Here is a 17045-nt window from a genome sequence, read left to right as displayed (position 1 = left end):
ATGAAACTTAAGGGAAAGTCAGAAGTGTTTCTGGAACCAGGAAAAAGCAAAGGCTCTTTCCATGGTGCCAGTTTTTTCCGAGCGGTCACCACAGCATGGTCTCCTTCCCCCCTGCTCGGCTGGTGGGGTCGTCAGCGTCTCATCACCTGGAAGGCCCCGTGTTCCTCCAGGGACGGTGACCAGGCGGCAGCTTGGTGTCAAAGGAGCTTTATGGCACAGTATCTGGGAAGGTTTGTTTATGGCAAATTACTATCCACTCACGGATTGTTTAGAAAATAGACCCGTTCATCAAACATAACTCTAGATAGAGTGTAATTGTATTTGGCATATCTTTTTGTCCGTGATCTTGCCCTATTAAAGTAAGCTATAATGATGAATTAGTGAAATATCTCGGCGAAAGCAACGTGTAGTGTGGGATTTTGAGCCCAATACCTCTTCTTTCACTTACATTTTGTTCTCAAATAAAAGGAAGGGATTTTTTTCTTTTTTCTTTTTTTTTTTTTCCAATTTATGAAAATGCTTCAAGACTCTATTTGAGTAACGAAACACATAAGTGATCTTCTATCTCCTGAGGAACCAGGGTATTTTCCTGCCTGAATGCAGCAACTGGATCTCCTCTTTTTTAACAAAGCAGTATTTTTCTGAAGGCCCAGATATGGACACTCACTGCATTGTGCAAAGGTCTCATCCGGTTTGCTTTCCAGCCATGTGACGAAATTCAAAGCAACACCCTATTCCATTGGCTCTAAAACACAACAGAATTCACCTTGCCCTGGGAAGCAAGTAAAGGAACGCCTGTGGAGCACGCTGCCTTTTGACATGGTGAGCCTAGAGCTCTTCTCTGGCTTCAGGGATGGAGGAAGTTCATGCGCACACACCCCATGTCTCTACCTATTGATAGCTATTTACCCAGAGAACAATGCTTGCTGCCTGCACCTCAGTCCGTGATCTCACAAGCTAATCAGAGCCAGCTACGGTCAGTAGTTGGATGGAAGAAGTCCAGACAAAATAGCTCAGGCTGCCATAACTCATCTCCGTGATTTGTTGGTAATCCTGGACTCTCCGTGAGTAAGGAATCAGTGCCCTGGAGTGGTGCAAAAAATCTTCCCTTTAATTAAACCTCTTAAGGACTTTTAAAACAGAAATTGGATTCCATAGTTCATGACCATTGCGGAATATTCTCATGGGTGGATCTAAAAATTATCAGCCCATCTCCCCGAATAAAAATCAAAGCAAAAGTATTTAAATTTCTAGCATATGAGCAAAGTCCTGCACGAGACATTTAGCACAGCACATGGTGCCTGGTAGGCACACAACAGGTACTCGTTGAAGAAACGAATGCACGAAAGGACAGAGAGTTCCCAGAATTAGCAGTCGCCAATAGCTAACATGAAACCTAAAGACTTTGAGTTACGTCAAATGGAAATACTCTGGCGGGTACCAGTGAACTGAGGATTTCAATAAGCCAGTGTGGAGAACAGTGTGATATCACAGTATTAACTACATGCCAATCCACTTATTCTCTCCTGCTTGCATTCTGGCGCAGTCGACGAAGAGTACATCTAGGAAAGTTATAATGCAACTTGGCCCACGAGTGGTAACTGAATATGAAAATTGCAGTGAGTCTAAATGTTGGAAGGAAACCAAACCGGTGGGTGACCTGCTGGGTTGGATAGTATTGGAGTCATTTGGCTGATGATGCCAATCAGTCACCATTTTTGTTTTGAAATGAAAGCCCAGTAATCAAATAAGTTTAGTAAAATTCCTTGTGTTTACAGAGATCTAGTCAAAATGACTCTATATTTTCCTATTTAAGCATCCCAGTGGAAGTCATGTTTTGCCTTTCTAATTAAATATTTGCTTACATGTGTGTGACACAATGTTGCCAAATGAAGCAAAAAGCACACTTCTACTCTTTACGGGGAATTAGAGAAGAACTCGGGCTTTGCTGTCTCGCCAGGCCCCAAGAAAAATATATTTGGGTTAGGATGTAGCTGTTACCTGTATCAGTTGGATTATCAAACTCTGGAACTCTTACCACATATGCAGAACGAGAATGAGTCCGCAGAATGAGAACCACACTGGATTAGGGGCAGAGTTCTCATGAAGCTGTTTAGCAGCATTTCTACTTTAGGCCCGCTACTTAACAATCCTTGGTTTTCTCACCTGCGAAATAAGGAAAATATACCCACTGCCCGCCTTACAAGATTGAGAAAAGCAATCAGGTATGTTAGGACGGCAAAACCATGCAGAGTATAAAAGTATGGATTTGGAGTGGGAGAGACCTTAGTTTGCGATCTGGCACCACCCTTGTGATCTTGAGCAAGTACCACGACCTTAGTTTCCCCATCTGTCAAATGGGAATAATGATAATACCTATCTCGCACCCTTGTTGAGAGGATAAATCACGTGATACATGTAAAGTACCAGACATCCTTGATAATGGCTAACATTGATGAGCACTTACTGTGTTCCAGGCACCTGGTAACACACAAGAATGGGCTGTCCAGGCTGTAAGCTGTGTGAGGTGGAGGCCCAGCTGGTGACTTTCATTCTCAACCTTTGCTCCCATGTGGACCACAGACTTACCCAGTGGAGAATGCTTACCAAGGTTGTTAACTCTGAGGGGTAGGGAAGAGGCCATTTTACAGGATCTACTGCTGTAGAGAAGAAAGCCCCTGGGGTGAGGAAGACCCCTGGGGGAGCTCTGTAGCCCAGAGGCTGGATTTGATTAGGCCTCAGAGGAGGCAGACCTTTTTGTCTTGCATGATGCATTTCTGGTGGACACAAGGGTCCAGGGCTCTGGGAAAAGGAAGGGACAGCCAGAAGGAATGAAAAGGAAGAGGCTAGCTATGCATGCCCTTCGTCTCCCTCAAATCAGCTTCCGCCCTGTTTACTGCCATTGCCTTCAGCTAACAATTACCTGCTCTTTTCTTATTTGAACTATTTTTATTACTATAAGCACTGTTGCCATTATTATTAACAGCTAATATGTACTGAATGCTTACAGAGAACAAAAATCCATTGACTTAGTTACCATCACAGCAATCCTATGAGGAAGATTCTCTTATTCTCTTATTATTCTTATTTACAGATGAGTTAAGTGAGGATAAATCAGAGTGGATAAAATCCTTTCCCAAGCTAGCAGGTGGGATTGCTGAGACTCAAACCTGGGGCTGTCTGGCTCCAACCCGCTATCTCTTTTTTCTTTTTCTTCGTATGTCTTTTCTTTCTTTTTTTCTTTTCTTTTTTTTTTTTTTTTTTTTTTTTTTTTTAGTGTTCAATGATTCCTTAGTTGCATATGACACCCAGTGCTCATCACAAAACATGCCCTCCTTAATACCCATCACCCAGTTACCCATCCTCCCACCCCCCTCACTTCCGTAACCCTTAGTTTGTTTCCCGGAGTCCAGAGTCTCTCATGGTTTGTCTCCCTCTCTGATTTCTTCCCATTCAGTTTTCCCTCCCTTCCCCTGTGGTCCTTTGCGCTTTTCCTTATGTTCCACATATAAAGAAGATATAGTCCATATATACAATGGAATATTACTCAGCCATCAGAAGGGATGAATACCTACCATTTGCACTGACATGGATGGAACTGGAGAGGATTATGCTAAGTGAAATAAGTCAAGCAGAGAAAGACAACCCACTATTTCTAACTACTGTGCTACTCTTGATTTTACTTAATGACTCACAACTAGAGTTCAAGCTCAACCAGGCACTTAAGTTCAAAATCTGCCCTCTGGCTGTCTTTCTCAGAGCAGGAGAGCAGAACCTAGGCAGTTTGCTCGCACTTTCAGAGTCTTTCCAACAGAAATGAACTTCTGCTCAACTTGTCCTCAAGTCTATTTTGAAAACCAAAATAAATAATTTGTGTCGATAGTCAATGTGCCAGAACACAAACAAAAATTCCCATTTTGTAGAGCTGAGAGTGAACTTTAACCTTCTGAGAATTTTTGGTTTTCCTATATGAAATGTTTTTTAATATTTTAAGATACCTTCTCATGTGGTTTTTTTCCTGTTACAAAAAAGGGTTTCCTTAAGCTTAATACAATGTATTGTAATTTATCTTCTTAAGTGAAAAGATGAAGTTAAGTATAGTATTGTAGTTAAGAGTTTTTAAAACATTTATCAGCGAAAACTATAGGATTTACTATATAAACAAGTTCATTTAAATGTATCATGTTAATTACATAGCTGTAAATACAAGTTGGATAAAAAGCCATGGTTGGATTTGTTCTACTCTGTTCTGCTGGTACAACCGCAGTTGCACATGATAAGAAAACAAATTTAGTCAGAAAGTACATCAGACTTCAGACCACTGCAGCAAGCTGCTCCGGCGGGACATCAAACAAAGGTCACATCAGTGCCGGCCTCGTGGGAAACAAAAAGTTAAATACTGACCGTTTTCCCCTATTTCCTGTTCCGTCAAAATTTAACAAGGAGAGGTATCCTTTGTATTGTACCTCCAAAAAGGAAGCGATCTTTCAACTTTTTGTTAAAGCCCACGTGAATCGTTGTTCTTGTATCGTAGTGAATTACAAACCTCAGGGCAAACTACCATGAGCTCTGTAGCGTGTTCCGAAAGTATCGATAGGCTGGAGAGCAGTCAGGGTACTTCAAGTTTGGGTAATCATCGGGGGGCCGGAAAGAAGTAAATCGAAGGTAACCCACGACTCCCAGTGCCACTGACTTATCATTTACCACAACAAGTGGTACACACACTGATTGCCCACCCTCCTGAGGAAGTGTACAAACAACTGCTATTTATCCACGATCGATTTCTTTCTTTTTTTTTTTCCACACTCGATTTCTTTTTTTTTTTTAGCTTATTTTTTTTCTTTTTTTTTTATTTATTTATTTTTAATGATTTTTTATTATATTATGTTATTCACCATACAGTACATCCCCGGTTTCCGATGTCCACACTCGATTTCTAACCTAGCGCCCGTTTAAACTATTGAGGCAGTGGAATCAAGACTACTTGTAACATTCACTTCAGAAAAACATAATTAGGAAAGTAATATGCTGGATTCAGGAACCAAATGTAAATTCCTTTTGGATTATGCAGTTATGGATTACCAGTTTACCTGTATGGCTAATCCCCTCCATTACTTTGGGTAATCCAGAATTGGATACAGCTATTTACATGTAGTAGTGATGATAGGTATTACATGACATTAGTTTCACTAATTCCACCAAAGATGTGGGGGTTTTTGCCAGCAGTCTTCCCTTGTAGGCCTGTATGCATGCAATTTTGTTTACTTTTGGGGCTTCCTAATTTTAAAAGCATGGATCTAGGCATGATTATTCATGTTGGGGGAAGAAAGTCCCTAATAATTCTGGCTTGAAGGGAGGCTAAAATGGTAATTTACTCTATTTCACGGTCTCAAAGATGATCTCTCTGGCTTTGCTCCTGTCTCCTGCAGCAACCATCCACAATGAGTTATGCAAGACACATCATTAAGAAGGAAGGCTTGGGACTCCAGGGCCTCAACAAAGGATTTACAGCGACTTTGGGACGTCACGGGGTTTTCAACATGGTTTATTTTGGCTTCTACCACAATGTCAAAAACATTATTCCTGTCAATAAGGTAACTATTTAATAGATTAAAATCCTGGAGGGAAAATCTCATCAGTGATGACAGCTGTATCTGTAGAGTGCTCATCAGGTGCTAGTCACTGCTCTGAACACTTGCATCTAATCTGATCCCCACATTAGCCTTATTCATGGGGTGTCCTTATCCCTATTTAGGAATTGGAAACTGAGGCTTAGAAGAATCAAGTACACTGTTAAGTAGTTCAGAGCAAAGTAGAGATTTGAACCCAAATCTGACACCAAAATTCATCTCCTTGAAATATGCACCATGACACCTGAATGCTTCCCATTTATCACTAAGCTTCTAGAATCTGTGTTATCACTTACTTTTTTTCATCTCAGAAGCATAACTTTCCCAAGAAAGTTGAAATCTTCATGTTCTAAATAAATTTTGAGCTCTGGGGGGAAATCATCAGCCTAAAATTTAAATTTTACCTAGATATTAATTTTTAAATTCACCTAAGTTAACTAGGGTAAGCAGTAAACCAACTCTTCAAGGATCATTCACTTTTCAGGCAAAGTAGTAATAATTATAAATATATTTTTAATGGTAACTTACCAATGCTAGCAGCCTCTCAACTTCTACAAGATAAAGGTAGCAGATGATGTGCTTTAAGCCCAGCATCTTCTCATCTGTAACAGCACACTTTTCCCCCACCATTATATTGCTTGCTTGGATTGAAGATTGTGATCCTGGAAGCACCCACTGGGGACACATTTTGCACATGCAGACATTTCCCACAGGGGTTCAGTTTTTTATTTTGCTTAGTACGAAACTCTTGACAGACTTTTATAAACCATAAAAAGATTTCTAATATGGCTACCACCAGACTCTTCAGTAAAGTTGATTATACCTACTTTTGCCCAGTGATCCCCTATATTCAGGGTTAGGATTTACCTTAAGTAGCAGCTGAAGCCAAGGGATGTTCCACAGTAACCATCTGTTGATTTGGCCTCATTCACTAGCCAAAATTGTTAACCACGTTTTACTGTACTTGGAAATCTGTTATTGAGTAGAAGCTTATGTTTGCCCTGAAATCTGTGATTGACCACAGTGTATGGACACCCTTCTCCCACTGACTGACAGTTTGATTCCAGTGGTCCTCAGAGCCCTCCTTCCATCAAGAAATCACAGAAATCGAATGCAATAGACACTTTGGGCAGAGTGACATGAGAGAATTCGACTCTTAATGAATGGAGATTCTTTTTAGCAGGAATGGGCTAAACAATTTGTGGTACCTGGGACAAAATGAAAATGTAGGACCCTTGTTCAAAAATTATTAAGAATTTCAAGACCAAATAGTAAGGCAGTAACCCGAGCTCTTCTAAGTGGAGGCCCTGGGTAACTGCATAAGTCACAAAGTTGCATGAAGTTGACCCTGTTTTTTAGACTCTGAAATGAGTGCTCCATACAGCATGGGAGAAGAGGCCCTGCCTCTATCTCTCCAGCTATCCAGTCTTGAGACAATTAGAAATCACACACAATGAAATAAATTATTATATATTTTATAACATATATTTGGGCATATATTTTAATTCCTATAGTATTATAAAATGAATTTGGTTCTATTTAAGGAAGAAGTCACAAAGATCTACATATGGTCATATGTTAATAATGCTTTAAAAAAAATCCACAAGTGTAAACTTCATTTTACAATTAATCAATGCACTTAAGTCATTAAGTGTTATGCATTGTATAAACACAGAAGTGTAACTATTCATTTATTTTTTTAAATACATCGTGATATCCTGAAACTATGGAAAGCACTCATTGATCTTACCAGTTGCCAGGAGTCAGATCATACCGGCTCTTATAGGCCACTCTTTATCTGAAAAGCACTAGGAAGCCAACAAAAGATTTTAAGCAGAGGAATTACCTGATCAGTCTGGCTGCCAAGTGGAGAATGCATGGAGGGGAGGTGGTGAGGGAAGGGAAGGGTGTAACATGGAAATGATTTCAAAGCGCGATGCTAGGACTTCAGACTCTGTTGTTCATGGTGGAGACGAGAAGTGGACAGATTGGAGAAATCTTGAGAAGGCATAATGTACAGGGTATGGTAATGGAATACATATAGGCGTGTTGAGAAAAGGGGTGGTGGATAGAGATGCTGCCTAGGTTCCTGGCCTGAGCAACTGGAAGGCTGATGGTGCCATTTGCTGAGAAAGAAAACCGTTGAAAGAGAAACAAGTTTATGGGAGAATATTATGGGCTCAGCCTGGGAGCTGAATTTAACTGCACTTGGAACTAAAATGCAGATGAGTCGGAGATTGGATGTGGGTGCTGGAGCTTTAGAGGAGAGATCTGAGTTGGAGATACACACTTAGAAGTCATCACAAATCCGGGCGCCTGGGTGGCTCAGTCGGTTAAGCGTCGACCTTTGGCTCAGGTCATGATTTCAGGGTTCTGGGATCAAGCCCTACGTTGGGCTCCCTGCTCAGAGGGGAGCCTGCTTGTCCCTCTCCCTCCGCCTCTCCTCCCTGCTCTTTCACTCGCTCTCTCGTTCTGTCTTTCAAATGAATAAATAAAATCTAAAAAAAAAAAGTCATCATAGACCTGGGTGAGTGTCCCCTTACTGGGTAGAAGGTCTTGAGCCAATCACTTCACTGCTCTGAGCTTCGGCTTCTTTTATTGTATATTGAAAAGCTACCCAACAACATTATTTCGAGGATGAAAAGAACGAATACGTGAAGTTGTTGGTGAAGTTTAGGGTGCCACGGAAGTGTTAGGTGTGCTGGTGCTGATGACAGCGATGAGGGGAGGAGTGGGGTGGGGAGGCGGGTGGTGGAAACAGCAAGCACACAGAACAGCAGGAAGAATTTTTCCCCAGGACTGTTCCTTTTGCACTTAAATGAACACTGTGTTTTTTCTTGCCTAGAACAAAGTCATTGATTTTATGTGTTCTGTAATCTAAGCCTGATTCAAAACTGGGAAACCAGTATTCTTTAAATTTAAACCATAATAAATCAATCCTTTGTGAAGGGGAAGGTATGATAATCATTAAAACATGTTGAAGAACGTCATCAAGTTGTTAACCATGAGGAGGAGGTGGTGTTCCTTGAAGGCTTTATTCCATCTTCGCTGTGGGCTGTCTCTAGCCATACACTGTGGACGACTTGCTTACAGGATTATTGTTTCAGCTCCCTCACCCAGCAATTGGTCATTCTGTTGTTCCGAGGGAATTGGAGATCTTCTCAGTCCTGACTGGCATGAAATAATTTTAGATTTTTTCCTTTAATGTATTTTTTTTAAATCCATAAATGGTCTTGCAATGTTTTCCATTTTCAAAGTATTTTATTTTAAAAGAAACTTCATAATGATTATCTCTGGGGAGTGGAAATGGGGAATCGTGTTTGTGTGTATGTGTGTGTGTGTGTTTGTGTGTGTGAGAGAGAGAGAGAGAGAGAGAAAGAGAGCAAGCAGCAGTGAAGGGAAAGTCCTTTTTCTTTATACCATTCTGAGCTGTTGGAAGCTTCTGCAATAAGCATGTATTAATTTTATAATAGGAAATAAATCAGTGAAAAGTTTAATAGAGTCTCATAAAACAGAATACCTAGTTAACTTTTTCACATTTCATATAATTCTGAGGCTGTCCATAGAGGCAAAATAAGAGCTTTAAGCGGTAAGCCTGGAGAGCTCAGGTCAGGCATCCACCCCTGACGTCTTTAACTCTTCAGACTTGTGATCTCCGTTAGATATATTTTTCAAGTGATCACAGAGCTATCCTGACCTTCTGTGCCATGTCATACTATTAAAACCATTTTTGTAGACTGCACAATTTTGCCCGATCCCTGTCACGATAACTGTCATTTTCAGATAAGAAAACCAAATGAGAAGTTACGGCCTAGCGCTGAAAGTTACTGAAATAATTTATCTGAGGTTATACAGCGTGGGGGGGGGGGGCAAACCAGAGGCCAGAACTCCTTCCAGTATACCATGCAATGCTTTAACTCTACATCTTACTTTGTGTTTTGTCGCACATAAATGACCGCTTAAAAATGATTGCTGAAATTCAAATACGTGAACTAGCTAGAATGTCCAGATAATATAACCGGCTTCGTCTTCTGTCTCCTTCAGCCCTGTGACCTCGTCCTCCCTTTCCATATCCTTAGTCTATAATCTGTAGAAACAAAGAATGAGAAGTCATGGCCCTGGAAGAAGCAGGCAGTAGCCGTTTGAAAATGGCGCCCTGGGTTAGATTCTTGCAGATTAATTTTTAGGCTCCGGCCGCTCCTGTGGCGAGTAAGTGGCTACAATAGAGCAAAGACTGCTTTGGATATTAACTGACCGTGGAATCCAGGTAATGGAGGCATTCATTTACATCTTGCAGTAAATGGAATGGAATGTCAGCATAAAGAATTATCCCTTCTCCCCAGAAAGAGGCATCACTTCTCAAAGTAAAGCCCACTGGAAGCAGGTATTGATTAACTTAAATGCTGACATCTTTTTCAAATATCCATGGGAGTAAGCTTTCATTGCAAAAATCATTTCTTTCATTCCCGTTACAAGGTGGGGCTGTTCGAAGCCTATTATTTGTGATGCTGACACAGAAATGAGAATCATAAGATTCAAATGTTACATTTCTTTAATAACCTTGTCCTCTAGTTCCATATTTACTGCTTTTCAAATGTTTCCATAAGTAAAATAATAACAATAATAGCAGAAATCACTGTCTGCAGCTCAGGGCTGTCAACAGTGCTGGGCTGTGCTTTCAGTTTGCATCCTAATTAAGCATGTTTGCAAGTTATGTTGCCAAAAACAATAGACCTTTTGTGTTGAATTTTGCCATGATATAAATTACATGTGTGGGCTAGAAATATTCTAGGAGAGAACAATTTTTCATATGTTCAATTTTTCTTACTTAATAAACCATTTAGACCTGTCCCTATGGTCATTTTACTATAGACAGCATTAAGTCAAACATATTTTATTTTCTCCTAAGGTAATATTTATAAAAGTTTGCCTTTTAGAAATGCAAATGTTTTTCTTTTTCTTTTGATTTTTAATATTTTCTTCATTTTGTAAATTCTGCAGAAAGTCAGAGGGCGGTGCCAGACGCACTTCAGTTTATCAGAAGAAATGTGGAAATGTGTTCGTTTCATGATTTAAAGCTGTATCCTTCCCTAAGGCGTGCACTAAGCTGAATGAAAAATGCACCTTTGGGTTCAAATGGAGAACTTAGACAGAGCTGTTTGTATTTTGGAAAGAAGAATCTCAGTAGAATTAGATCATAGTCGGATTTAATTTATGGCCATTTATTTTTCTGATTCTCTCTTACTCGATCATTAGTCTTACCAATCATCCGGTAATGGGAAGGGCAAGAGCATTAAAGTTTCATTAAGAACAACTCTCCTTTCTGGGAACCACTGGGGTAAAACTACAAGTATATATTATCTATAAAATTCCAGGATATGTGACAAGATTCTGTGGTAAAAAGCAGTATCTTTCATTGGCAGTTTTCACAGACTCCCTTGGGCATGTGTGCTGGGGAGAAGGAAGGCATGGGGGGGGCAGAGGGAAGGGGGCAAGGATGCAGACACTTTCTTAAATAAACTTTAAGCCGAAAGTTTCCAGTCAGGCACCACCCAAGTGGATGGAAGTGTGGTACCAGTAGCTTCAGATTCTCAGTTGGTTCTTTCTGTTCATTCATTCCCAAAGCCTTCATGGCACATCTACGATGTCCGGGGCTCCGTCTCACTGAGTCTCAGCATTGTCCTGCCTTACCAGGGTTTAGGTCAGTGAGAGGAGACACACAATAAGCAAGTCATCACACGGGACACTGGGCTGTGACAGTCACGATGAGTGCCGTGAAAAGACAACTACCAAACTGCGGGAATTGATAAACCGGGATCGTAGTCTAGACCGATGGCAGGGCAAGGACATAGGAATGGCCTTCCTTCAAAAACGATGTTGAGGCTGAGGCTCAAGGTTGAAGATTAGCTAGGCCAAGAGGAAGAAGATAGCCGAGACCAGACAGATCTTTAGTCAGAGAGAAGAGGATGAGTGACTGCCCTGAAGCAAACGGAGGCCCAGGGCCCCGGGAAGAAAACAAAGAATGAGGATAGCTGGTGTATGGTGAGCCAGAGGGGAGAGGAGGTGGTGGAGGCTGCATTCTGACTAACTGGGCCAGAATGTTCGAGGCATGTTATAAGTCACTTGACTCCTCTTAAATGCTGTAACTGAGGGGGGGATGTCAAGTAAACATATTACATAAGGAGGACTGGATGGGCATGGGAAAGTTTCATTTATTGAAGCAGTCCAGAAGTAGAATCTCATGAAACAAACTTGGGTCAAGGACTTCTTGATCATATGCCTACCTCCATATCAAAGCATCTCAGTGTGTCCTTGTCCTAACTTCCCAACTTTTAGAATTTTGTTTTGGAAACCTGGTTTGTTAGTTTTCTTTGGGGTCAGTGCCTTTACTGAGGCAAGGAATAAACAGAGCACACCAAAACAGAAAAATCTGACTGCGTTCCCAAGGAAATATATTAATATATTCCTGCATTCTGTATGATAATACTCAGTGATACAACGGACTCTTTGAAGGTACTACCTACCCATGTAAATATTTATAGAGAGATGTTTAAGGAGAGGGTGTGTGTGTGTGTGTGTGTGTGTGTATACATATATATGAAATAATCAAGTGATAACTGTTATGCTTAAACCCTAACCCATTTTGACATTGTATGTGTTTTATAATTTGAACTAAGTGGGTTAGATGTTTAAAATTATTTTACATTTCACAATGCTTTAAAGAACAGCTAGCTCAGGGGGGGAAAGGAATTTTCATGGCTATTTTCTGAATGGCTACATTTAGATGCTGAGCTTTTAACAAGACTTTGATTTCATTCCAAAGCCCAGAGCCCTGCAAGGATAGGATCTTGGGAATACTCTACATTCCTTAAAGAATGCTTATCAATTAAACCATCTCATTTTAGTTAGTGACCTTCTGTGGAGTGAGGAGCTAGCATTTCCCCAAATTATCTCACATAAAGAGAAAACAAACACTGTAATAGATTCTTCTGATAGCTGTGAAGTGGAAACAACTGTATTTTTTAATTAAGCTTCAATAGCAGGTATTTTCATTGGAGGACAAAACAGCATGATACCATGACATCAGGGCAAAAAAAGCTCTTGTCAAAGTTTGTGAACAAAACAACAAAAGAGAGCCAACATTAGAGGAAATGCAAGATACAGACTGTGAGCTGACTGCTTCTCGTTGACTTGGACCCACAGAAACTAACAATATCGAAAATGCAAATTTCTTCTTAAAAAAATAAAAGGCAGTTTACACTCAGTCAAGCTGCCTCCTTGTTCAGTTGCCAGGAGGCAACTATGATTTCAACCCACCACATCATTTTCATGACGACCATTGCCAGCTGTGGGGAAGGCAGCGATGAGCTGCTGTTATTTGCCTTCCAGCTGCTACCAGGTGCTCGAGCAGCATGTACGTACCGCCTCTGTAATTTGCTCCTGAGACCTTAGTTCTCTGCGTAGTGTATCCTTTTAAAGGAGAGATAAAACATTTATTAAACCCCGATCATGTGTCAGGCCTGTTACACATACAGCATGAATATGACACAGCACCGTCCTCTCCTTTGAGAGGCTTTGAAGGACTCTTCCCAAAGAACGTCAGAGTTTGGTGCCGGTCTCCACTAGATCCTGCAGACGACTGAGCCCAGGCCATCTGACACTAGAGTCCCTACTTGTCACTGTTGTACTCCACTTCTTCAAATATATGGACAGGTGAGCCTTTGAGTCTTTCCTTCCTCAGAATTTACCCGCAGTTCCTCAACTCCTCTTCAAATGACATGGTTTCCTGTCCTCTGTATGGTCTGTCTGTCCCACTATAGATGCATCAGATTTGTCAATGTCAGTGTCAAAACCAGACATAATACTGCAGTTGTCAGGCGGTCAACTCAGAGTACAGTAGCCTGAGCCCTTCCTGTGATCTGGATACGTGCCTTTCTTAATGCAGCCGAAGACTGTACAGAGATGAATTCTTGGGGGATTTGTCAGGGTGGAAAGAGAATGGGTGTTGCTTTTACATCAAGATGTTGGTGTGTATAAAACTCTGTGGTCAATTAAAATCCCCGGATTACATGAACTGCAGTCAGTCAAGCCTCCCTCATCTTGAACTTGTGCAGTGTATTCACTCTGCTTAAATGTAATCCTGTGGGTTCATTTCAGTGCTAGAGCTTAGGACGATACACGTTCATGTTGCGGGCCTCATCTGTCATTCTAGCTTCCCCTCCCAGCCCGTGTCATCTGCAGATCCGAGGGCAGGCCTTCCCCATCTTCACCCAAGTTCATCCAGCCCGTCTTCGGGCTGTCTTGGGGACGCATCTTTCACAGATGCAGACCTCCAGCTGTACTTTCACCCAGCCTCCTTTCAGTTCTTATTAATTCAGTGTCTTATTAGTCAGGATAACATGGGAGACTTTTTCAAGTAACTTTCTAAAATCAAAGCATGCCGGGTGCTTTAAAAGGAAATGAAACTTTCAAAAGGGTTGCCTCTCACATGTCTCATGTGGGACTACATCACGAACTTCGTGTTTCTATCACCTCGTGCCTGGCAGCCTTGAGGCAGTCAGCTATTGATGGCGGTGTGCTACGAAAGGAATAAAAGGAGTTAAAGTATAGAATGTGTGCTGTTAGCGCAGACTGACCGTTTGTAAGATTATGGGAATAACTGTGACGGAGCCCATTAAAATTGGTTTTGACCACATGTTTATTATATATAATCTAATAACAGAGTAATAGATTTATTAAACTGTTCAGTCCCTTTTGAGTCATCCTGTATGGTCGTGACGCTCTCACCATCAAACAGTTTATTAGCCTACTTGGGGGAAGAGGAAGCAGAATAAAAGAGTTCTGTCAAGAAGTAATTTGTGATACCCTGAAAATCATGTGACTCTTTGTAGGCCCGCCATATTGTCTTTGTCTTACCCAAAGCAATTTATAACAATCTCTTTCAGTCACTTCTGAACAATTTTAGTTCTTCAAATGGTAAACTTATTTTAGCAATTTTTGACAAGCAACAATAAATCCAATCTAGCATCAACCAAGGCCAATCCTGAATGGAGAACATTCCTCTCCCTGTATTTACTGAAGACTGTCTGAGGCAGCCAGGGTATACTGACGTCAAGGTAGGTTAAAACTAGGGGCGCCTGGGTGGCTCAGTCGTTAAGCGTCAGCCTTCAGCTCAGGGCGTGATCCCGGCGTTCCGGGCTCGAGCCCTGCATCCGCTCCCTGCTCCACTGGGAGCCTGCTTCTTCCTCTCCCACTCCCCCTGCTTGTGTTCCCTCTCTCGCTGGCTGTCTCTCTCTCTCTCAAATAAATAAATAAAATCTTTAAAAAAAAAAAAAGGTTAAAACTAGTCAGAAAGGATCTCAGATGCAGTGTGATACCAGGAGAAATTAAAAGGTACGTGAATTGCAACGAGCAAATGCAATTTAATTGGGCTGACAAGGTCGGAAGATTCTGTAACTAGACTTTAATGTGAACATTCGTGCTGAGCTCCTTGAAGTGAAAAGCCCATTGCTACACTCTGCTCAACCTTGCTTTGTGGGGAGCAAGCTTCCTGGCCAGTCTCCCTCCCCACTCCTTGTCCTTTACTACTAGCAAATCTTCCTTCCCCCATCTTCCTTACCCCCTCTTTCTGGCCTGTCTCTGTGTGGAATGTCTTCTTAAGGATGCCAGACCCTAATCACAAAGGCCTGTGAGATGGGCAAAGGTTCTCTGTTTATCAAGCTAGCAGCCAGCTGGCCAGTCACTAAGCAAGGCATCAAAGCCCATGCCAGGGAAGGTAAAAGGAGAGGCATATGCGTCTTCTGATCAAGACATTTTGCCTCTCTGCATATTAACTTCTTATGTGCCATTGCCTTAAATTACTGGTTCTGTCTTTAGCTGTGGATATAATGTTTGCATTAGGTGTTTAAATTAGTTACAAATATGTAGTATGTTGATTGTTAACTATTTTGAGTCAGATGATCTCATTTCTGATGACTTGGTACCTTTTGTTGAATTTTTAATGGTTGTGGAACATCATGGCCACCAGTGTTTTGGGATCACTTATTGGTGTTTCTCTTGAAGCCGTGGAGAGCCTATAAATAATATGTCCTGTCAGGGAACCTCATTGATCTTCCTAAAGAGGCACTGGTAAACACATCTCTGCAGCTCTGCACTCACACGAGATCACAGTGTGATGGAAACAGCCAGAATTCTAGTAAGAGACCTGGTATTAATTCCAAATTCTGGTTCTTACTAGTTAGCCATGTCTCTTTGGCAATTTATACCTTTGCTCTGTCTCTGTTTTCTCATTTGTGAGATGAAAATGTTAACATCAGCCTTAAAAATGTTTGCAGGGGAATTAAATAATTTTTTAAAGCTATGAATATTGGCTTTTGTATTGCTATTACAAAATAAGGTCAATGCATATAACATACATTAACATTTCAGGCTATTTAGCTCCAGTTTAAAGTATCATATTTTATAAGAAAAATTGGAAAATATTTGGAGGAAAAGAGTAAAACTCATCTGTAGGTGGGGAAATAATACATCCTACTTATAAATAAATATTTTAAAGGAACCGTGTTTTTAAGCATGAGGAAGAAAAGTTAGTTCAATAACGGTTTTTAAATCATGATGAATTACATCAAGAATGGTGACAGTTGATTGCCCTTGCAATTGAGCAAAAAATTGGAGTGAAATAGTTTAGGCTTATGCGTGAGGAATGTGGGTTAGGAACACAGGAAGTTTCCTGATTGATGACAGTTGGAACAAATTATGGAAGTAAGTTGGAAATTTTTAATAACAAGATAGGTTTTTCATCAACATTAATATCCATTTACACAATTAAGGTGTGATCCATCCTAAATATTTTACTTAGGCTAAGTGACATATTTTTCCCTCACGTTTTTTTCATTTTTATTTTATTATGGTAAAAACACTTAACATAAGATCTACCGTCAGCAAATTTTGAAGTGCACAATACATTATCGTTGACTATAGTTAGTGTTGTGAAGCAGATCTCTAAAGCTTATTCATCTTGCTTAACTGAAACCTGATTAGTAACTCCCCATTTCCCTGTCCCCCAAGCCCCTGGCAACCACCATTCCACTCTTCGATTCTGTGAATTTGACTATTTTAGGTACCTCGCATAAGTGGAATCATGAAGTATTTGTCTCTCTATGACTGGCTCCTCTCACTAAACATAGCGTCCTCAGCTTTCATCCATGTTGTCACATACTGCGAAGTGTCCTTCTTTTTAAAGGCAAATAGTATTTCATGGTACGCATATGCCACATTTGCTTTATCTGTTCTTCTGTCAATGACTTCTAGGTTGTTTCCCTGTCCTGGTTATTGTGAATAGTGCTGCCATGAACATACCGGTGCTAATATCTCTTTGACATCCTGCTTTCAATTCCATTGGATAAAGATTCAAAA

At 40.8% G+C, this 17045-nt stretch overlaps 1 protein-coding gene across 4 annotated transcripts in view; it reads left to right on the top strand.

Annotated features, from left to right (window-relative positions):
- Window positions 1-17045, top strand: part of SLC25A21 (solute carrier family 25 member 21) — a 472035-nt gene that overhangs the window by 438719 nt on the left and 16271 nt on the right. For 3 of the 4 annotated variants that reach the window (XM_045799826.2, XM_045799836.2, XM_087859066.1), the window contains one exon: window positions 5430-5594. In XM_045799826.2, the coding sequence (XP_045655782.1) occupies window positions 5430-5594 (165 nt within the window). Of the gene's footprint in view, window positions 1-2477; window positions 2514-5429; window positions 5595-17045 lie in introns of all 4 variants that reach the window. The other variant, XM_087859067.1, reaches the window with a different exon arrangement.

The sequence above is a fragment of the Ursus americanus genome, chromosome 35 (genome assembly GCF_024610735.1).
Source record: "Ursus americanus isolate L20-20 chromosome 35, mUrsAme1.1.p, whole genome shotgun sequence".
Taxonomy (NCBI): Eukaryota; Metazoa; Chordata; class Mammalia; order Carnivora; family Ursidae; genus Ursus; species Ursus americanus.
This window is presented reverse-complemented; position numbering and strand designations above follow the sequence as displayed.